Source organism: Pseudophryne corroboree, chromosome 1 (genome assembly GCF_028390025.1).
Source record: "Pseudophryne corroboree isolate aPseCor3 chromosome 1, aPseCor3.hap2, whole genome shotgun sequence".
NCBI classification, from domain to species: Eukaryota; Metazoa; Chordata; class Amphibia; order Anura; family Myobatrachidae; genus Pseudophryne; species Pseudophryne corroboree.
This window is the reverse complement of record NC_086444.1, coordinates 1,117,454,028-1,117,478,165: the sequence shown is the minus strand read 5'-3', so window position 1 is coordinate 1,117,478,165 and position 24,138 is coordinate 1,117,454,028. Positions and strand designations below refer to the sequence as shown.

The 24,138-nt window shown below is 47.2% G+C and overlaps 1 protein-coding gene across 1 annotated transcript in view; it reads right to left on the bottom strand.

The window, feature by feature from the left end:
- WDR19 (WD repeat domain 19) overlaps positions 1-24,138 on the bottom strand; it is a 237,992-nt gene that overhangs the window by 151,735 nt on the left and 62,119 nt on the right. The window contains exons 3-7 of the mRNA XM_063957071.1: positions 9,896-9,961; positions 9,660-9,785; positions 8,185-8,300; positions 5,925-6,040; positions 5,621-5,701 (exon numbers count right to left, since the gene is read on the bottom strand). Of these exons, the coding sequence (XP_063813141.1) occupies positions 5,621-5,701; positions 5,925-6,040; positions 8,185-8,300; positions 9,660-9,785; positions 9,896-9,961 (505 nt within the window). The remainder of the gene's footprint in view (positions 1-5,620; positions 5,702-5,924; positions 6,041-8,184; positions 8,301-9,659; positions 9,786-9,895; positions 9,962-24,138) is intronic.

Genomic DNA, 24,138 nt, shown 5'->3' with positions numbered 1-24,138 from the left:
CGATTGCTAGTTGGATGTGTAGTACAATTCAGCTTGCACATTCTGTGGCAGGCCTGCCACAGCCAAAATATGTAAATGCCCATTCCACAAGGAAGGTGGGCTCATCTTGGGCGGCTGCCCGAGGGGTCTCGGCTTTACAACTTTGCCGAGCTGCTACTTGGTCAGGGGCACACCCTGGCTGAGGAGGACCTGGAGTTCTCTCACTCGGTGCTGCAGAGTCATCCGCAATCTCCCGCCCGTTTGGGAGCTTTGGTATAATCCCCATGGTCCTGACGGAGTCCCCAGCATCCACTTAGGACGTCAGAGAAAATAAGAATTTACTTACCGATAATTCTATTTCTCGTAGTCCGTAGTGGATGCTGGGCGCCCATCCCAAGTGCGGATTGTCTGCAATACTTGTACATAGTTATTGTTACAAAAATCGGGTTATTATTGTTGTGAGCCATCTTTTCAGAGGCTCCGCTGTTATCATGCTGTTAACTGGGTTCAGATCACAGGTTGTATACAGTGTGATTGGTGTGGCTGGTATGAGTCTTACCCGGGATTCAAAATCCTTCCTTATTGTGTACGCTCATCCGGGCACAGTATCCTAACTGAGGCTTGGAGGAGGGTCATAGGGGGAGGAGCCAGTGCACACCATCTGATTCTAAAGCTTTTACTTTTGTGCCCTGTCTCCTGCGGAGCCGCTATTCCCCATGGTCCTGACGGAGTCCCCAGCATCCACTACGGACTACGAGAAATAGAATTATCGGTAAGTAAATTCTTATTTTTGTGAAGGCATCTAAGTACCTCATCTCTCAAACATCAAGTGAACATATTGTGCAAAATACAGTATATAAACAATTACAGCGATAAATACATATTAAGCATATATGTGACAGTGATATGATAAGACACATTTAAAAAAACCTCCAATTGTATAAAGTATTAAAATCAATTAAAACTAAATCTAGCAACAAAATTATATCACCATACATGTGAAAAATTATTATATATATATATTTAGTATACTAGCAAACCTGACGTACTGCATGGAACTGCTGCCACCTAGTGGCTGAAAGTCACATATATATGTACTCTATTTTTTATTTATTATTTTATGATTTTAAACTGACTCAGATAAGGTGCTTGTTTTAGTATAATTTATTTACATACATTCATATAAAATGAGTCTAGTGGAACTAATTTATAAAAAATGAGATAACCCAAGGGTTTCATTTAAACCTTTCGGGGCTAGGCAATCCAACCTAAAGATCCATCGGGACTCAAGCTGTAACAGCTTTTTGCCCCGATTCCCGCCCCGACGGGAAGCTGGCACACAATCAATTGCTTTATATTTTAAGCTGGCTAAACTGTGTCGGGCTTGCACAAAGTGCCGCGCTACCGGTTGTTCGCTTGTGCCGGCCAAGAGGGCATTCCGTATGGCTGATCTATGCTGAGTGAGCCTGACCTTGAGTTGACATTCAGTTTTGCCTACGTAGTATAAGCCGCAAGGGCATACTATAACGTAGATTACAAAACGGCTAGTGCACGTGAGGGGCCATTTGATATTAAATCGTTTGCCTGTGTGTGGATGAGGAATAGAATCCCCTACCAGCATGTACGAACACGTCGTACAGCACAGGCATTTGTGACACCCATTTTTACGGCTAAGGAAGTTCTGTGGTGCGGTAGGTTCCAAAAAGCCGGTCACATCAGTTTTGACCAACAGGTCCTTTAAGTTCCTTCCCCGTGAGTAACTAGGCATCAACCTGGTTTTATGGAAGCATTTTAGCTCAGGGTCAGTGCTCACCATACGCCACAATTCCTTGGCTTTACGTGATGTTTGGGGACTCTGTACATTGTATTCATTTACCCAAGCAATGGTGTCATTTATTTATTTATTATTAACAGATAATTTACCATTAGGGTTCTGTTGAGTCACCTTTAGGGCTTTATCACGGGATTTTTTCAATTCCCCCAATGAATATCCTCTTGCCCTAAATTTTTCCATCATATTATCAAGTTGCCTTAGTGTCACGTCTTGATCACTGTTCGTTCTACATACTCGAACAAACTGTGAGTAAGGCAACCCACGAATAGTATTTTTGGGATGGAAACTATCAGCGTGTAGGATCGTGTTACGATCTGTGGGTTTTGTGTACAGCGACGTGTGTATTTGGTTGTTCCTAATCTGTATGTTGATATCCAAGAAACAAATTTCACTAATATTGCTCGTCATTGTAAATTTAATGGGGCTAGTGGATAGATTTTGGATTTTGATGATGGCCCCTAGTTTATCCATATCCTCTTTCCAAAAAATCAACAAATCGTCGATATAGCGGTAATAAACAGCGCGTCAGCAATACCTTGATCCTCAAAGAAAATACCTTTTTCAATTTCCCATATATAGCAGTTTGCAAAAGAGGGGGCCACAGAAGACCCCATTGCACAGCCCGTAACCTGTTTATAAAACATACCGTTGAACATAAAATAGTTGTGCTCTAAAGTAAATAATAACAAGGTTAAAAATAAATCAATGTCGGGCCCCTGGTAAAGTGCGTTACCATATATCAACTTACGTACAGATTCCACACCTGCCTTGTGCGGGATGCATGTGTATAAACTGGTGACATCCAATGTCACCAGTGTCATCCCTTCCGGAACCTCCAGTACTTGTGCAAATTTGCTGAGTAAGGTGCTAGAGTCTTTCAGATGTGTAAAAGCATTTTGTATACAAGGTTGAAAAAATGCGTAAAGAAAGATCGACACTGGTTCACACAGAGACCCCCGGGCAGAAATGATTGGTCTACCCGGTGGCCTCTGTGCGTCCTTGTGGACCTTTGGCAATGTATAAAAGATGGGAATTACCGGGAAAGCTGTGGTTAATTTGTCCACTAAAGTCTGTGATAAAAGTCCCTGTGACAAAGCCTGTTTCAGAATATTGTCCAACTCTTGTTTAAAGATAGATGTAGGGTCACCCTCCAGTTTGACATAGGTTGACATATCAGATAATAACCGTTCACACTCTTGAAAATAATCTGTTGTATCCTGGACAACAATAGAGCCACCTTTGTCTGCTGCGCGGATAATAATGTCCTTCTGGGACTGTAAACCTTTCAGCGCCATCCTCTCCTCTCTGGATAGATTGTATCTGGTTGGCTTATCCGTTGTTGTTAAACTGTCCTCTAAGAGACGGTGGAACGTTTTCAGCGTAGGGTTAAAGGACTGTGGGTCAATTGCCTAGCCCCGAAAGGTTTAAATGAAACCCTTGGGTTATCTCATTTTTTATAAATTAGTTCCACTAGACTCATTTTATATGAATGTATGTAAATAAATTATACTAAAACAAGCACCTTATCTGAGTCAGTTTAAAATCATAAAATAAAAAATAGAGTACATATATACGTGACTGTCAGCCACTAGGTGGCAGCAGTTCCATGCAGTATGTCAGGTTTGCTAGTATACTAAATATATATATATAATCATTTTTCACATGTATAGTGATATAATTTTGTTGCTAGATTTAGCTTTCATTGATTTTAATACTTAACACACTTGAAGGTTTTTTTAAATGTGTCTTATCATATCACTGTCACATATATGCTTAATATGTATTTATCGCTGTAATTGTTTATATACTGTATTTTGCACAATAATATGTTCACTTGATGTTTGAGAGATGAGGTACTTAGATGCCTTCACAAAATGCTATTACGTTTTGTATGCTTTACAATACACACTGTTTTCTTTACAGTGTGTTCCCATGACAACCGGAACCGGGCGGGTGACGTCACTTCCGGCGCGACGGGAGACCCGCGACCGGAAGTGCCACTGCGGGACGCCAGTCGGGAGCGTGGGACACACACTGGTTTGCACAGGAGGGTCACAGGTTTGTTTTCTTATAAATATCACTGTTTTTTGCTTGTTTAATTGTCTGAGGAAGGGGATAATACCCCGAAACGTAACCATTAAATTGGCCCAGTGGGGTCTTTTTTGCACTTAACTTGCCTGGTGAAAGTCTCTGAGTGCCGCCCATACAAAGGATATATGTACAGTTGTTGATCTGCAGGGAGGGCACCGAAGCAAGGTATACGTAAGTCCGGAGTGCCAGGGACCTTGTATGCATTGGTATATATCTATATATATATATCTATATATATATATATATATATATATATATATATCTATATATATATATATATATATATCTATCTATATATATATCTATATATATATATATATATATATATATATATATATATATATATATATACACAGTATCTATTCAGCAGAAACAGATATTCAACTAATGTCTGGGATCATATACTAAAGGGGTTGAACATCTTTCCTACGTCTGTCGGATCGACAACGAAATACTAGAAAAGGCCATTCAGTGTCACAGTGTGTGTAGCCCTGAACGCGTGAGCTGCTCACAGCCGGGTGTGGTACAGGAGATCTATAGTAATTAGATAGTCATTAGGTCGACATGTATTAGATCGACAGTATCAAAAGGTCAACATGTAAAAGGTAGACAATGAAAAAGGTTGACAGGTACAAAAGGTCCAAATGACAATGGCCGACGCCCTTTTTTTTTGCGGGGGGGGGGGGGGGTACATTTTGAGTCTGTTGTTATCTGTGACCACCATTTGTTGAAACGCGTCAGGACATTACTAAAGGTTATGATTTGTGACATGAATAGTCAATGAAGCAAGACTTGAAAAAACATGAAAAACACCCCCAAAAAAACATGTGTCAACCATATGTGTCGAACATTGTCATGTCGGCCATTTGAACCTGTCAACCTTAAGCACTGTCGACCTTTTGTACCTGTCGACCAATTGACTGTCTATCTAGACACTGGATACCCTGACAACCAATAATATTATGTTATCTATAGCACTGACGCCCGTCTCAATTTCTAAACCTCTGCCACCAATCTCCATCCAAAGAGATCAGCATTAGAGAAAAGCACGTACGTTTCTAGGAGCCAGGGAAGGCCATCCGTTTCATGAGCAGTATGTATGTTTTTTCTTGTACCTCTTGCAGTACTTTATGATTGGCTACAAACACTGAGCCTAATTCAGACCTGATCGCTGGGCAGCGATTTTTGCACTGCTGCGTTCAGATAGTCGCCGCCTACAGGGGGAGTGTATTTTAGCTGTGCAAGTGTGGGAACGCATGCGTAGCAGAGCTGTACAAACACATCTTGTGCAGTCTCTGCGCAGCCATGGACTTACTCAGCTGCTGAAATCACATCAGCCTGTCCTGGACCGGAAGTCACGTCAGACATCCTCCCTGCTAACACATGGACACGCCTGCGTTTTTCCAGACACTCCCTGAAAACGGTCAGTTGACACTCACAAACGCCTTCTTCCTGTCAATCTCCTTGCGATCGCCCATGCGAACGGATCCATCGCGCAAACCCATCGCTGAGCGGCGTTCCGCTTTGCACCCGTGCGGCGCGTCTGCGCATTGCGGTGCATACGCATGTGCAGTTTGGACCTGATCGCCCGCTGTGCGAAAGCGCACAGCAGCCATTAGGTCTGAATTATCTCCACTGTTTTAATCTAAATGTAAAAGGCAATAAAAGAGATTAAAATATAGCAAAAACAGGAGAACATGAGGGCAGGAATCTTACTGTGCTTTCTCCTGGGGATGAGCGTTCATCTGTCTTCATCACTGAGAACTGGATATCGCTCGGGTCCATTCTCACTGAAGTCTGCGCATCAAGAAGACAATCACATTTATAGCGAATTTCCTATGGAGAGTCTGCAGTATTTTGTGTATTACTGGCTCTAAAGTCTTGTCCTCAATGGCTCAAAAATGAGAAAACATATCAAACGCATAAACACTGAGCAACAAGCGTGTCTGAGTTATACAGTATGATTACATCGCTATAGAAATGGAAGTGGCTGTTCAGCGCAGAGATATTTAGAACATACTTGTCTGATTGTGTCCCCTTCCTGATTGCTGATAGTAATCATTTTATCTTCACCCCCTAGCGCCAGCAGATTTTGAGAGCTCCAGCACCCACAGGTGATCCGTCTGGTGTGTTTACCTGCAAAGAAACATGCCAAAGTTTTCAACTTACTGTATGAGGACCTCCGATAACAATACGGGCATATTCAATTACACGCAGGCTGACGTTGGGGCACTGCACTTCTCGGCCACTTACGGTAAGTGGAATCTGCTCACTCAAGCAGAATCAGCCTCTGTAAGTAACATGCAGAGCTGCCAGAACAGGTTCTGACAGCTTCTGCGCTTCATTGTATCTGCCCTATTTCTGTTTAAATGTAATACAGCAAGCTAGGGTGAATCCTGACGCCTGGCCTAGTGTCAAGATATAGAATAAATTTTTAATTTTTCCAGTAGTAAATTGGACAGGTCCGACCAGGTCACATGTGAACCTGTTAGTGTGCGCCACACATCACCCAAGCCAACCAACAGTGATCATCTGATCACTAGAATCTTAGTAACAAGCATCAGCAACATATGATTATTAGTGTGCAGCATACGTAAGCAAGCTAGATCAGGGAAAGCAGGACAATGGGGGTCATTCTGAGTTGATCGTAGCTGTGCTAAATTTAGCACAGCTACAATCATCTTCCCTGACATGCGGGGGGGCGCCCAGCACAGGGCGAGCGAGCGATCGGGTCGGAATGACCCCCAATGTACAAGTGGCATGTCAGGATTGTGCTTCTCATCAACACAATAAAATTCCACATACCAACTAAAATAACTATTTTGATTAGGGCCCTTCTTTAGAATGTGGTGAGAAAAAGGTGAATATAAACCCACACTGTACTTACTATGTTCTGACTTACTGTATAATACTAGCAGATTCAATTCAACGTATCGGGCTGCTGCGGTGGTCGGCTGTGCACATCGCCATATACTATGGTAGCCGAACATTGCCAAGTTGCTAGGGCAGTACGGATGGTGTAATGGTTAGCATTACTGCCTCACAGCACTGAGGTTATGGGTTCGATTCCCACCATGGCTCTAACTGTGCAGAGTTTGTAGATTCTCCCAGTACTTGCGTGGGTTTCCTCCCACAATCCAAAAATATACCGGTAGGTTAATTGGCTCCCTACAAAACCCTAGCGTGAATGTGTGTGTGTGTGTGTGTGTGTGTACATGTGGTAGGGAATTCAGGGGGTCATTCCGAGTTGATCGCACGCTGACTACTTTTAGCACGGGGAGTGTATTTTCGCTTTGCAGAAGTGCGAACACTTCTGCAGCAGAGCTCCTGCAAAATCATTTTGTGCAAAACAAGAGTAGCCCTGTAGTTACTCTCCATGTGCGTTGATTCTAACGACGGAGGGACGGCTTTTGACGTCACACTCCCGCCCAGCGAACGACCAGCCAAGCCTGAGTTTTTTCGGCCACGCCTGCATTTTTCCAAGCACTCCCTGAAAACGATCAGTTGACACCCAGAAAAGCCCACTTCATGTCAATCTTCCTGCGTTCGGCCATGCGACTGGACTGTTCGTTACACTCTGTGCAGTGCCCACGATGCTCACTGTACCCGTACGACGCGCCTGCGCATTGCGGTGCATACGCATGCACAGAAATGACGATTTATAGCCTGAGTGCTGCGCTGCGAACAACGGCAGCTAGCGATCAACTCGGAATGACCCCCCATAGATTGTAAGCTCCACTGGGGCAGGGACTGATGTGAATGGCCAAGTATTCTCCATAAAGCGCTGCGGAATATGTGTGCGCTATATAAATAACTGGTAGTAATAATAATAATAATAAAGTTCCCTTTGCATCTCTAAGAGAATATTAGCAATGTTACTAGCTGTAAAATGCTTCTCCGCCAAACTATTCCAGTGGCACTTTGCAACCATCGCACTGAATTGAATTCCCCCCAGGGAATTATTGTAGGGTGATGGATGGACAGCTTTGTTCTGCAGAGAGTTTCTTAGTACTAGATATGAATTACAGCAACTAATATTTTGTGGAGTATTGAACACAGCATCTATATTGGATATGGTGGGAAGTTCAAAGAAATTCCCAATCAACATCAATTTATTATTTTCTTATAAACTAGCAAATTTCTTATTATTATTTAAAAACTTTATGGATTTATGTACGATCAACTTAGTCAATTTTGAAATGTTACATTATTTATTATAATAATGTGAAGTGCATACGCACACATCACTGTCGTAAGAAGAACTATGTACAGCAGCTTACCAAGGACAGGCACCTTCCGTGAGGTCTGGAGATTGTAAATCAGTAAGTTCCCCTTGGATGTCCCCACAGCTAGTAACGAGCCAGCCTTGGACCACAGCAGGAAAGACATTTGATCTCTAGCATATGAAATGTCTTATTATTAATGGGAGGATGGAAAAGTAAAATACAATGTATTTGAAATATAAAAAAATATAAATTAGTGCTGAGATACAGATGTGTGCTAGAAGCACCAGAGCATAGTGCAGTGATGGCTAACCTTGACACTCCAGCTGTTGTTGAACTACACATCCCAGCATGCCCTGCTACAGTTTTGCTATTTGGCCTTGCTAAAACTGATGCAGGGCATGCTGGGATGTGTAGTTCAACAACAGCTGGAGTGTCAAGGTTAGCCATCACTGGATAGTGTGACAAACCAGGCAGGATAGAGGAACTGTACGGGTTGTGACAGGTTCAGGGTGCTAGAATAAACACTATGTATAATGATTATACTGGCACACAAACTGCATGTTCTGCCTAAACCGTCTCTCTGCTTCAATAGAGATTATTCCTTAAGTAAGCGATAGCGCCAATGCATCTAACCCCATAGACTGTAAGCTCTCACAGGCAGGGCTCCACAACCTCTTGGTTCTCACCCTGCGCAATCCTTGTCTCCAGTGCGCCCTCATTCACTGGCTCTGATCCTTTCTGCCTGCCTATCCAAGGGCACTGGGTCACTAACTGCTATTGCTAATTGCGGTCACTCGCTTGTATAGAAATCTCACTGTATGATTGTTTTTCCCTCTCTACCGTCTTTTACAATATATTGCATATTTGTGTGTCATATTGTAATTGTATCTGTACAGCACTATGGATACTTTTTGCTGCCATATAAATGATAATACCAATCACAAAGACAGACACATTTGGTAAACAACATTGAAACAGTCATTTATTAGATCAAGTGGTACAACAGACTATAGCAATTTGAATAGAAGGTCCCAAATGCCCACGCTCGTTTCGCCATAGGTGTGTCAAGGTTAAAGAATTGATATAGTGCCACATTCAGAGATGTACACAAACCCGATAGTTTGCATATACATGTGCCAGTCTCCTGCAAGATCTCTCGCAGCCCACCCTTAGCCGCAGCTTGATTGAAGTTCTGCAGCATTTGAGTGGCGGAGCGGCGTCAGGGACTGTTCTACAAAATGGGGGGCACGTTACCCCCGTTTTGTAGGCGGCTCGTGACCAGGGTCTGCGTCTTTGGATGCAGATTTCCTGGCCTCTGTTGAGCAGTTCCAGCAGCCAGTCTGAGTAAACTAAGGTGTACTCAGATGGCAGAGGGCTGTGTTGGCATCACATGATTAATCTCAGTCAAAGATGGTTAACCCAATGAGTTATTGTATATTTAAAGGGTAAGTACAGTATGTTGCTGTTATCAGATGTGCATTAATAGTAAATACTACAGCAACATATTTTATTAAGGTGATGGGTCGTACCTCATGCCACTGTCTAACTGGCTGGTTTTATGGTTATTAGGATCCCACATGTAGATGGAGCTTGATTTTTCAGCAACAATAGCCAAAGCGTTGCCATCTTTGTCCCAATCCATAGAGAGGCACGTGCTTAATAGAGAGGAAACGATAGGGGATTACAATGGTACAGCCCATAACTAAACAAGTCTATATACACATCACATACTATACAAAGCAGAATTCAATTTAGTTGCACTCACCCTGGTAAATTGATTTCATTTTTCTTCTGGCCATGACGATCATAGATTTTCACTGTGTGATCCGCTCTGGAGAAAATGATGGTAAAGAATAAAAAAAATAAGAATTTACTCACCGGTAATTCTATTTCTCGTAGTCCGTAGTGGATGCTGGGAACTCCGTAAGGACCATGCTGGGAACTCCGTAAGGACCATGGGGAATAGCGGGCTCCGAAGGAGGCTGGGCACTCTAGAAAGATTTAGGACTACCTGGTGTGCACTGGCTCCTCCCACTATGACCCTCCTCCAAGCCTCAGTTAGGACACCGTGCCCGGACGAGCAGACATAATAAGGAAGGATTTAGAATCCCGGGTAAGACTCTTACCAGCCACACCAATCACACCGTACAACTCGTGATACTATATCCAGTTTGACAGTATGAAAACAACTGAGCCTCTCAACAGATGGCTCAACAATAACCCTTTTGTTAACAATAACTATTTACAAGTATTGCAGACAATCCGCACTTGGGACGGGCGCCCAGCATCCACTACGGACTACGAGAAATAGAATTACCGGTGAGTAAATTCTTATTTTCTCTAACGTCCTAGTGGATGCTGGGAACTCCGTAAGGACCATGGGGATTATACCAAAGCTCCCAAACGGGCGGGAGAGTGCGGATGACTCTGTAGCACCGAATGAGAGAACTCCAGGTCCTCCTCAGCCAGGGTATCAAATTTGTAGAATTTTGCAAATGTGTTTGCCCCTGACCAAGTAGCTGCTCGGCAAAGTTGTAAAGCCGAGACCCCTCGGGCAGCCGCCCAAGATGAGCCCACCTTCCTTGTGGAATGGGCATTTACAGATTTTGGCTGTGGCATGCCTGCCACAGAATGTGCAAGCTGAATTGTACTACAAATCCAGCGAGCAATAGACTGCTTAGAAGCAGGGGCACCCAGCTTGTTGGGTGCATACAGGATAAACAGCGAGTCAGATTTTCTGACTCCAGCCGTCCTGGAAACATATATTTTCAGGGCCCTGACAACGTCTAGCAACTTGGAGTCCTCCAAATCCTTAGTAGCCGCAGGCACCACAATAGGCTGGTTCAGGTGAAACGCTGACACCACCTTAGGGAGAAACTGGGGACGAGTCCTCAATTCTGCCCTATCCATATGGAAAATCAGATAAGGGCTTTTACATGATAAAGCCGCCAATTCTGACACTCGCCTGGCTGAAGCCAAGGCCAATAACATGACCACTTTCCACGTGAGATATTTCAGATCCACGGTTTTTAGTGGCTCAAACCAATGTGATTTTAAGAAACTCAACATCACGTTGAGATCCCAAGGTGCCACAGGAGGCACAAATGGGGGCTGAATATGCAGCACTCCTTTCACAAATGTCTGAACTTCAGGTACTGAAGCTAGTTCTTTTTGAAAGAAAATCGACAGAGCCGAGATCTGTACTTTAATGGAGCCTAGTTTTAGGCCCATATTCACTCCTGCTTGCAGGAAATGCAGAAATCGACCTAGTTGAAATTCCTCTGTCGGGGCCTTTTTGGCCTCGCACCATGCAACATATTTCCGCCATATGCGGTGATAATGCTTTGCCGTAACATCTTTCCTGGCCTTAATAAGCGTAGGAATGACTTCTTCCGGAATACCCTTTTCCTTTAGGATCCGGTGTTCAACCGCCATGCCGTCAAACGCAGCCGCGGTAAGTCTTGGAACAGACAGGGCCCCTGTTGTAGCAGGTCCTGTCTGAGCGGTAGAGGCCACGGGTCCTCTGAGAGCATCTCTTGAAGTTCCGGGTACCACGTTCGTCTTGGCCAATCCGGAACCACGAGAATGGTGTTTACTCCTCGCTTTCTTATTATTCTCAATACCTTTGGTATGAGAGGCAGAGGAGGGAACACATAAACCGACTGGTACACCCACGGTGTCACTAGAGCGTCCACAGCTATCGCCTGAGGGTCCCTTGACCTGGCGCAATATCTTTTTAACTTTTTGTTGAGGCGGGACGCCATCATGTCCACCTGTGGTTTTTCCCAACGGTTTACCAGCATCTGGAAGACTTCTGGATGAAGTCCCCACTCTCCCGGGTGGAGGTCGTGTCTGCTGAGGAAGTCTGCTTCCCAGTTGTCCACTCCCGGAATGAACACTGCTGACAGTGCTAGTACATGATTCTCCGCCCATCGGAGAATTCTTGTGGCTTCTGCCATCGCCATCCTGATTCTTGTGCCGCCCTGTCGATTTACATGGGCGACTGCCGTGATGTTGTCTGACTGGATCAGCACCGGCTGGTGTAGGAGCAGGGATTTTGCTTGACTTAAGGCATTGTAGATGGCCCTTAGTTCCAGAATATTTATGTGAAGGGAAGTCTCCTGACTCGACCATAGTCCTTGGAAGTTTCTTCCCTGTGTGACTGCCCCCCAGCCTCGAAGGCTGGCATCCGTGGTCACCAGGACCCAGTCCTGTATGCCGAACCTGCGGCCCTCTAGAAGATGGGCACTCTGCAGCCACCACAGTAGCGACACCCTGGTTCTTGGAGACAGGGTTATCAAGCGATGCATCTGAAGATGCGATCCGGACCACTGGTCCAACAGGTCCCACTGAAAGATTCTGGCATGGAACCTGCCGAAGGGAATTGCTTCGTAAGAAGCTACCATCTTTCCCAGGACCCGCGTGCAGCGATGCACTGATACCTGTTTTGGTTTCAGGAGGTCTCTGACTAGAGATGACAACTCCCTGGCTTTCTCCTCCGGGAGAAACACCTTTTTCTGGACTGTATCCAGAATCATACCCAGGAACAGTAGTCGTGTCGTCGGAACCAGCTGTGACTTTGGGATATTCAGAATCCAGCCGTGCTGGTGCAGCACCTCCTGAGATAGTGCTACTCCCACCAACAACTGTTCCTTGGACCTCGCTTTTATTAGGAGATCGTCCAAGTACGGGATAATTAAAACTCCATTTCTTCGAAGGAGTATCATCATTTCCGCCATAACCTTGGTAAATACCCTCGGTGCCGTGGACAGTCCAAACGGCAGCGTCTGGAATTGGTAATGGCAATCCTGTACCACAAATCTGAGGTACTCCTGGTGAGGATGGTAAATGGGGACATGCAAGTAAGCATCCTTGATGTCCAGGGATACCATGTAATCCCCCTCCTCCAGGCTTGCAATAACCGCCCTGAGCGATTCCATCTTGAACTTGAATTTCTTTATGTATGTGTTCAAGGATTTCAAATTTAGAATGGGTCTCACCGAACCGTCCGGTTTCGGTACCACAAATAGTGTGGAATAATAACCCCGGCCTTGTTGAAGTAGGGGTACCTTGATTATCACCTGCTGAGAATACAGCTTGTGAATTGCCGTTAGCACCGCCTCCCTGTCTGAGGGAGCAATTGGCAAGGCAGATTTTAGGAATCGGTGGGGTGGGGACGCCTCGAATTCCAGCTTGTACCCCTGAGATACTATTTGCAGGATCCAGGGATCCACCTGTGAGCGAGCCCACTGATCGCTGAAATTTTTGAGGCGACCCCCCACCGTACCTGGCTCCGCCTGTGGAGCCCCACCGTCATGCGGCGGACTTGGAAGAAGAAGCGGGGGAGGACTTTTGCTCCTGGGAACCTGCTGTTTGTTGCAGCCTTTTTCCCCTACCTCTGCCTCTGGACAGAAAAGACCCGCCTTTTCCACGCCTGTTTTTCTGGGTCCGAAAGGACTGAAACTGATAAAACGGCGCCTTCTTAGGCTGTGAGGGGACATGGGGTAAAAATGCTGACTTCCCAGACGTTGCTGTGGAAACTAGGTCCGAGAGACCATCCCCAAATAATTCCTCACCCTTATAAGGCAACACTTCCATGTGCTTTTTAGAATCTGCATCTCCTGTCCACTGGCGAGTCCATAAGCCTCTCCTAGCAGAAATGGACAATGCACTTACTTTAGATGCCAGTCGGCAGATTTCCCTCTGTGTATCTCTCATATATAAGACTGAGTCTTTTATATGGTCTATGGTTAACAGGATCGTGTCTCTGTCTAATGTGTCAATATTTTCTGACAGTTTATCTGACCAAGCAGCGGCAGCACTGCACATCCAAGCTGACGCAATAGCTGGCCTAAGTATAATGCCTGTGTGTGTATATACAGACTTCAGTATCGCCTCCTGCTTTCTATCAGCAGGTTCCTTGAGGGCGGACGTATCCTGAGACGGTAGTGCCACCTTTTTAGACAAACGTGTGAGCGCTTTATCCACTCTAGGGGGTGTTTCCCAACGTGACCTATCCTCTGGCGGGAAAGGGAACGCCATTAGTACCTTCTTAGGAATTACCAATTTTTTATCAGGGAAAGCCCACGCTTCTTCACACACTTCATTTAATTCATCTGATGGGGGAAAAACTACGGGTAGTTTTTTCTCTCCAAACATAATACCCTTTTTAGTGGTACCAGTAGTTATATCAGAAACGTTTAACACCTCTTTCATTGCCTCAATCATACAGTGAATGGCCTTAGTGGGCATCAGGTTTGACTCATCGTCGTCGACACTGGCGTCAGTATCAGTGTCGACATCTGGGTCTGCTTGAGGTAGCGGCCGTTTTAGAGCCCCTGACGACCCATGCGACGCCTGGGCAGGCACGAGCTGAGAAGACGGCTGTCCCACATTTGTTGTCGATTTTCTTATATAGGGAGTCTATACGTGCACTCATTACTTTCCATAAGCCCATCCACTCAGGTGTCTGCCCCGCAGGGGGTGACATCCCTTCTAAAGGCATCTGCTCCGCCTCCACATCATTATCCTCATCAAACATGTCGACACAGCCGTACCGACACACCGCACACACACAAGGAATGCTCCGAATGAGAACAGGACCCACAAAAGCCCTTTGGGGGGACAGAGTGAGAGTATGCCAGCACACACCAGAGCGCTATATAATGCAGGGACTAACTGAGTTATGTCCCCTATAGCTGCTTTTTATATTATATATGTATTGCGCCCAAATTTAGTGCCCCCCTCTCTGTTTTTACCCTGTTCTGACGTGTAGACTGCAGGGGAGAGCCAGGGAGCTTCCTTCCAGCGGATCTGTGAAGGAGAAATGGCGCCAGTGTGTCTGAGGGAGATAGCTCCGCCCCTTTTCCGCGGCCTATTCTCCCGCTTTTTTCAGGATTCTGGCAGGGGTATTTACCACATATATAGCCTCTAGGGCTATATATTGTGGTATTTTTGCCAGCCAAGGTGTTTTTATTGCAGCTCAGGGCGCCCCCCCCCCCCCCCAAGCGCCCTGCACCCTCAGTGACCGGAGTGTGAAGTGTGCATGAGAAGCAATGGCGCACAGCTGCAGTGCTGTGCGCTACCTTGGTGAAGACTGATGTCTTCTGCCGCCGTTTTTCCGGACCTCTTCTTGCTTCTGGCTCTGTAAGGGGGACGGCGGCGCGGCTCCGGGACCGAACACCAAGGACTGGGCCTGCGGTCGATCCCTCTGGAGCTAATGGTGTCCAGTAGCCTAAGAAGCCCAATCCGGCTGCAAGCAGGCGAGTTCGCTTCTTCTCCCCTTAGTCCCTCGCTGCAGTGAGCCTGTTGCCAGCAGGTCTCACTGAAAATAAAAAACCTAAAACTATACTTTCTTTCTAAGGGCTCAGGAGAGCCCCTAGTGTGCATCCAACCTCGGCCGGGCACGAAATCTAACTGAGGCTTGGAGGAGGGTCATAGTGGGAGGAGCCAGTGCACACCAGGTAGTCCTAAATCTTTCTAGAGTGCCCAGCCTCCTTCGGAGCCCGCTATTCCCCATGGTCCTTACGGAGTTCCCAGCATGGTCCTTACGGAGTTCCCAGCATCCACTAGGACGTTAGAGAAATAGCAATAATCATAACAGTATTTATCATTATTGATGAAGATGAAATAAGGGATAAAATAGGTAGATACGGAGAGTTATGGTAGACTTACCATTGTTAACTCTCTTTCTGCGAAGTACATTGGGTTCCACAGCGTAAACATCGGGGTGTAGAGTGGATCTTGATCCAGAGGCACCAAAAGGCTAAAGCTTTAGCTGTCCCAGGATGCATTATGGGGCCTTCTCTATAACCCCGCCTCCAGGAACTGAGAGCTCAGTTTCGTTAACCAGTCCAATGTAGGAGCAGGCAAGAGAGAAGGCACATGTTAGTCACATAGAACCACATTCTAACGACAGGAGAAGGTACGAGCGGGCTAATGCCATACAACCCAAACAAGCTAGGTGCGTCAGGGTGGGCGCCCTGTGGAACCCAATGTACCTCGTAGAAAGAGAGTTAACAATGGTAAGTCTACCATAACTCTTCTTTACTGCAGCAGGTTACATTAGATTCCACAGGGAAAATATCAGGGATGTCCTAAAGCAGTACCCCAAGGGAGGGAACGCGCCTTAGCGGATGTGAGAATCCGGCGTCCAAAGGAAGCATCCTGGGAGGCGAAGGAATCAAAGTCATAGAACCTAAGAAACATGTTCACTGAGGACAACGTAGCCGCCTTGCACAATTGTTCTGCGGATGCGCCACGGCGGGCCGCCCAAGAGGGTCCAACAGACCGAGTAGAATGGGCTTTAATAGCACCAGGGGTTGGGAGTCCAGCCTGCGCATAAGCTTATGCAATCACCATTCTAATCCATCTGGACGACAGGACAAAGCGCCTAAGTCCGACACCAGTCTTTCAAAGGCAATAGCCAGCAAGAACAGGACCTTACCCGTGAGCTATTTAAGGTCCACTGATTCAAATAGAGACTCTTGCAGGGCACGCAGTACAACAGACAGATTCCATGGAGCTACATGAGGAACATAGGGAGGCTGAATCCGTAGGACACCCTGAGTGAAAGTATGAACGTCAGGTATAGACTTCATTTTTCTCTGAAACCATACCGAAAAGGCAGATATGTGAACCTTGAGGGAGGCCAGACAAAGGCCTAAGTCCAGGCCACATTGCATAATAGCCATAATTCTGGAAGTTCTGAATCTATAGGCATCGTAATTCTTATCAGCACACCAAGTTAAGTAAGAATTCCAAACCATGTAATAAATCCGGGCAGAGGCCGGTTTGCGGGCCTTCAACATAGTTTGAATAACCGCCTCAGAAAATACTTTGGCCCTCAGGAGTGATTTTCAAGAGCCACGCCATCAAAGCCAGGAAAATCCTTTGGTCCTCAGGAGTGATGCTTCAAGAGCCACGCCATCAAAGCCAGTCTGGCCAGGTCTGGGTAGAGACAAGGGCCCTGTACAAGGAGGTCTGGTCGCTGAGGAAGTAGAAGGGGATGCCCTGTCGACAGACCCTGCAGGTCTGAGAACCAATGCCGTCTGGGCCACACTGGAACGACTAGAAGTAGCATTCCTCCTTCTTGCTTGATCTTCCGTAGGACCCTGGGCAGGAGTGAAACTGGAGAGAACACGTAGGGCAGCCGAAACTTTCATGAAACCGCCAGTGCGTCCACGAACGCTGCTTGAGGATCCCTAGTCCGAGATGCGAAGACCGGTACCTTGTTATTGTGTCGAGACGCCATGAGGTCTACATTCGATAGGCCCCACCTGTCCACTAGGAGTTAAAAGACTTCTGGATGAAGACTCCACTCTCTGGCGTGCACGTCCTAGCAAACTAAGGAAGTCCGCTTCCTAGTTTAGGACGCCCGGAATGAACACTGCCAATATGGCTGGCAGATGGCGTTCCGCCCAACAAAGGATTTTTGACACTTCCATCATTGCCATGCAGCTTCGAGTGCCACCTTGATGGTTTATGTATGCCACCGTGCGGCAATAGTGGGTCTATGAACAGCCCCTGTAAGGTAGTATATAGATTTCAGGCATCCCTCCACACGCTTATCTGTCGGTTCCTTCAGTGAGGTGACAGTGGTGACAGGCAGAGTGGCGACACCACAAGACAGGTGACGTGAGAATCCACTGGCCACTGGCATTTCTATAATGGGTGCAGTGTGTGCGGTGCACATGGGCCCCTGAGTCCAAAGGGGGCCCCCACCGCACACGCTGCACCCATTTTCTGAATACTGACCCCTCCGGAGTCCCGCGGCGACGTCCACGGCAATGTTAAAACTCCGGGGAAATGGCCCAGCGGTCATTTTCACGGAGTTCTGCGCATGCGAAGTAGAGAAATCTCAGGGAAAATGGCTGCCGCGCCATTTTCCCGGAGATCTGCGCATGTGCAGTAGAGTCTGAGCGCTCTAGTGCTCAGACTCCCAGCGCTGCCGGCTGAGAGGAGGGGGCCCGAATGGAGGAGGCTGCACCCGGGCCTCCTCCTCTCTTAAAACGCCCCTGCCACCGGCGGTGGAGTCTCTCATTTGTTACACAACTCTGCAGGGAGAGGATAGCGAGCCGAGGCCCATTTAGGCAAAGGGAATTTCTTCCCAGGGTTCCCGTCTGATGTCCACGAGATGGTAAGAATGGGGTAATACAGTTTTAACCACCTTCTGCTGTTTAAACTTATCAGTTTTCTTTGCCACAGTAGTGGAATCCTCATCATCAGTGATTTGTAGGATATGCTTAAGAGCAACCACTAAGGCAGGGACATCAATTGCAAGGGAGAATCCTCATCAGTAACACAGGATTCAGTGTGACAGGACCGTACTGTATGTGCCCCCTCCTCTTCAGATGAGACATCAGAGAGATTTGTGCATTGTGAGGAGGAAGCAGCCCGCTTAGAGGACCCAGAGACACGAGAGTGACCTGGGGTAGATTTCTGTCTAACCAGAGACTGATTTAATTGCTGTAGTTGGTTAGACAAATTTTCCACCAAAGGCGGATTAACCATAGGGACAATTTGTGGTGGTAGTGGCAGCGGTGGTTCCATAGGGGGCACTAGGCGGATGGTGGGGTCCACATTAGCACATTGGGGTATAGACGGGTCCACTAGGAGCCACTGGCACTTTAAGAGTTTGCGTTTGGGCTGGCTCCTCCCTCTATGCCCCTCCTACCAGACTCAGTCTAGAAACTGTGCCCGAGGAGACGGACAACTTCCAGAGAAGGATTTTACAGATAGTGGCGAGATTCACACCAGCTCACATACAAGGCAAACCAAGCTGACTAGCTTGAAACATCAGCAACAGCTGAACAATGGCCCTCATTCTGAGTTGATCGCTCGCTAGCTGCTTTTAGCAGCAGTGCACACGCTAGGCCGCCGCCCTCTGGGAGTGTATCTTAGCTTAGCAGAAGTGCGAACGAAAGGTTAGCAGAACTGCTCGTAAAAATTTTCATGCAGTTTCTGAGCAGCTCCAAACCTACTCCTACCTTGCGATCACTTCACTCAGTTTAGTTCCTGCTTTGACGTCACAAACACGCCCTGCGTTCAGCCAGCCACTCCCCCGATTCCCCAGGCACGCCCGCGTTTTTACCGGTCACGCCTGCGTTTTTTAGCACACTCCCTGAAAACGGCCAGTTACCACCCAGAAACACCCACTGGGGTGGGTGAGATCAACAGAGCGACAGAAAAGCGTCGCTCGACCTTGTGTAAAACTGCATAGTTTTGTGTGAAAGTACTTTGCACGTGCATACTGCGGCCCATACGCATGCGCAGAAATGCCGCTTTTTCACCTAGTCGCCGTGCTGCGACCGAAAGCAGCTGGCGATCAACTCGAAATGAGGGCCAATATTACTTACCAAGTAACAAAACAGTACTTAACCAAGAACTAAGTAGTACTGAACTAAGTAACCACTGCAGGATCACAAAGCGCTGGGCGGGCGCCCAGCATCCTCTACGGACTACGAGAAAAGGATTTACCGGTAGGTAATTAAAATCCTATTTTCTCTTACGTCCTAGAGCAGGGGTGGGGAACCTTTTTTCTACCAAGGGCCATTTGGATATTTATAAAATCCTTCGGGGGCCATACAAAAATTATCAACTTAAAAATTAGCCAGTAGATATGCCCCCAGTCAGTTGTTATGCCCCCAGTACATATGTCCCCAGTCACTTGTTATGCCCTCAGTCAGTTGTTATGCCCAATTAGATATGCCCCCAGTCAGTTGTTATGCCCCAGTACATATGCCCCCAGTCACTTGTTATGCCCCATTAGATATGCCCCAGTCAGTTATTATGCCCCATTAGATATGCCCCCAGTCAGTTGTTATGCCCCAGTAGATATGCCCCCAGTCAGTTGTTATGCCCCAGTAGATATGCCCCCAGGCAGTTGTTATGCCCCATTAGATATTCCCCCAGTCAGTTGTTATGCCCCATTAGATATTCCCCCAGTCAGTTGTTATGCCCCATTATATATGACCCCAGTCAGATGTTATGCCCCATTAGATGTGCCCCCTAGTAGCGCCGCTTACACACACACACATTAAAAGAAAAAAAAAAACACACTACTCACTAGCCAAGCTCCTGCTTCCGGACCGCTGCCCTCTACCTGGCCGCCCACTCCACGGAACTATGGGAGAGAAGTCATGATGTCTCTCCCATAGCGCCGCACATGTACACTGCCTGAGCCGGAAGCCGGAGCTCAGGAGTGGTAACAAAATCTCAGCGGGCGCCCAGCATCTCCCTTGGTTAGGTGAGCCTGGCCGGATCAAGTGGCTTCGCGGGCCCTATATGGCCCGCGGGCCTGAGGTTCCCCATCCCTGTCCTAGAGGATGCTGGGGTCCACATTAGTACCATGGGGATGTACCAAAGCTCCCAGAACGGGAAGGAGAGCGCGGAGGCTCCTGCAGAACTGATTAACCAAACTTCAGGTCCTCAGAGGCCAAAGTATCGAACCTGTAGAACTTTGCAAACGTGTTCGACCCAGACCAAGTAGCTGCTCGGCAAAGCTGTAAAGCCGAGACACCCCGGGCAGCCGCCCAGGAAGAACCCACCTTACGAGTAGAGTGGGCCTTAACAGACTTAGGACACGGCAATCCTGCCGTAGAATATGCATGCTGAATAGTAACCCTGATCCAGCAAGAGATCGTCTGCTTAGAAGCAGGACACCCAAGTTTCTTGGGATCATACAGGACAGAGAGTCCGTTTTTCTGTGACGAGCAGTCATCCTCACATAGATTTACAGAGCCCTTACAACATCCAAGGACTTTGATGAAATTGAGGAGTCTGTAGCAACTGGCACCAAAACAGGTTGGTTGATATGAAATGCCGACACAACCTTCGGAAGGAACTGCTGACGTGTCCGGAGCTCAGCTCTATCTTCATGGAAGATCAAGTAGGGGCTCTTACAAGACAAAGCCCCCAGCTTCGACACACGTCTAGCAGAAGCTAAGGACAACAAAGTGACCGCCTTCCACATGAGAAATTTGACCTCAAACTCCGGTAGAGGCTCGAACCAATCCGATTGGAGGAACTGTAACACCACGTTAAGATCCCAGGGCTCCGTAGGTGGCACAAAGGGAGGCTGGATGTGCAGAACCCCTTTCAGAAAAGTCTGAACCTCAGGGAGTGAAGCCAACTATTTCAGGAAGAAAATGGATATGGCCGAAATCTGTACTTTTACGGATCCCAACCTCAGGCCCCTATCCACACCTGCTTGCAGGAAGAGGAGAAACCGTCCCAGTTGTAACTCCACCGTTGGAAACTTCTTGGACTCACACCAACACACATTTTTTCCCCCAATACGATTGGTAATGTTTAGACGTTACTCCATTCCTAGCCTGTATCAGGGTAGGAATAACTTTGTTCGGAATGCCCTTCCGAGCTAATATCTGGCGTTCAACCTCCATGCCGTCAAACGTAGCCATGGTAAGTCTTGATAAGCGAATGGCCCCTGCTACAGCAGGTCCTCCCGAAGAGGAAGAGGCCTTGGCTCTTCCAGGAGTAGATCCAGAAGAACCGCGTACCAAGCCCTTCTTGGCCAGTCTGGAGCAATGAGGATTGCCTGAACTCTTGTTCTCCTTATGAGTTTTAGAACTCTTGGAATGAGTGAAGTGGTGGAAACACGTACACCGACTGGAACACCCACGGAGTCACTAGGGCGTCCACCGCCACGGCTTGCGGGTCCTTCGACCTTGAACAATACCGCCGAAGCTTCTTGTTGAGACGAGAGGCCATCATGTCTATTTGAGGTACACCCCAAAGATCTGTTACCTCCGTGAACACCTCCGGATGGAGTCCCCACTCTCCTGGATGGAGATCGTGACTCCTAAGGAAGTCCGCTTCCCAGTTGTCTACTCCCGGAATGAAGATTGCTGACATCGCCAACGCGTGTTTTTCTGCCCAGAGATGATTCTTGTTACCTTTGACATTGCAGCTCTGCTCTACGTTCCGCCCTGTCGGTTTATGTAAGCCACCCTTGTTACATTGTCCGACTGCACCTGAATGGCTCGATCTCACAGAAGATGGGCCGCTAGGAGAAGACTGTTGTAGACGGCTCTTAGTTCCAGAATGTTTATGGAAGGCTGGATTCCAAGCTTGACCACCTTCTTCAGAAGGTTACCCCCTCTGAGTGACTGCGCCCCAGCCCCGGAGACTCGCATCCGTGGTTAGAAGGATCCAGTCCTGAATCCCGAATCTGCGGCCCTGCAGAAGGTGAGTTAGTTGTAACCACCAGAGGAGTGAAATCCTGGCTTTCGGCGACAGACGTATTCTCTGGCGCATGTGTAGATGAGATCCCGACCACTTGTCCAGGAGATCCAGTTGGAAGGGCCGAACATGAAACCTTCCGTACTGTAGAGCCTCTAAAGAGGCCACCATCTTCCCCAGAAGGCGAATGCACTGATGAACCGAAACCCGGGCTGGCTTCAGGACATCCCGGACCATTGTTTGCATCACCAATGCTTTCTCCTCCAGGAGAAACACCCTCTGCACTTACATGTCGAGGACCATTCCCAGAAAAGACAACCTCCTGCTCGGCTCCAAATGTGATTTTGGAAGGTTCAGGAACCAACCGTGTTCCCGGAGATGAGTCGTGAGAACAATGGACTGCAACAACTTCTCCCTGGACGATGCCTTTATCAGCAGATCGTCAAGATATGGGATTATGTTCACCCCTTGTCTGCGGAGGAGATCCATCATCTCTACCATCACCTTGGTGAACACCCTCGGTGCTGTGGAGAGGCCGAATGGTAGTTCCTGAAATTGATAGTGACTGTCCAACAGTGCAAATCTGAGATAAGCCTGGTGTGTCAGCCAAATCGGAATGTGGAGGTACGCATCCTTGATATCCAGGGATACCAGAAATTCTCCCTCCTCCAGACCTGAAATCACTGCTCTGAGAGACTCCATATTGAATTTGAACACCCTCAGGTAAGGGTTCAACGATTTCAAATTCAAAATTGGTCTGAACGAACCATCCGGTTTCGGTACCACTAAAAGGTTTGATTAATAACCCTTGTTTCGCTTATGAGGTGGAACTGGAACAATGACCTGTGACTTTTCCAATTTTATGATGGCTTCCTGTAGGATAGCCCTGTCTGTCAGCAAAGCTGGCAAGCCTGATTTGTAGAATCGGTGAGGCGGGAGTTCTTGAAACTTCTGTCTGTACCCTTGGGACACAATATCCTGTACCCAGGGATCCAGGCCGGACGACACCCAGACGTGTCTGAAACGTCTGAGACTCGCACCCAGCAGCCCATCCTCCAGGCTGCTGAGGATTTTGAGGAACCAGAAGCAGGTCTCTGGTCCTGGGAGCCTTCGGGTGCAGGCTTTTTGGATTTTGCCCGACCACCTCTAAAGAAAGTGGTAGGAGGCTTTGCCATTTTTACCTTAGCGGTCCGAAAGGACTGCGGCACAGCCGAAGAAAATGGATTTTTCGTAGAAGGCGTAGCAGAGGGAAGGAAAGGTGACTTACCCGTGGTTGCCGCATTCAACGCTTCCCCTAATAGAGCCTGACCTGTGCAGGGTAGGTTCTCCACACTTCTCCTGGAATCTGCGTCTGCAGACCATTGGCATAGCCAGAGTCCCCTGTGGGCTGAGACCGACATGGAAGATATCCGTGCAGTCAGCGTCCCCAGGTCCTTCATGGATTCCACCATGAACCCCACAGAATTCTGTATGTTATAAAGACAATTCAATGCCACTTCTATTCATTGTATCCAAATCCTCTAATAATGTGCCTGACCACTTTACTATGGCTTTAGAAATCCATGCACAGGCAATAGTGAGTTTTAACGCCACTCCTGAAGCAGTGCATATGGATTTGAGCGTAGTGTCAATTTTACGATCAGCCGGTTCTTTTAACACGGTAGATCCAGGGACAGGTAAAAACCACCTTTTTAGACAATCTGGAGACAGATGCGTCCACAATGGGTGGGTTAACCCATTTTTTCCTATCTTCCTCAGGGAAGGGAAAAGCAACCAGAACCCTTTTTGGGATCATGAATTTTTTTC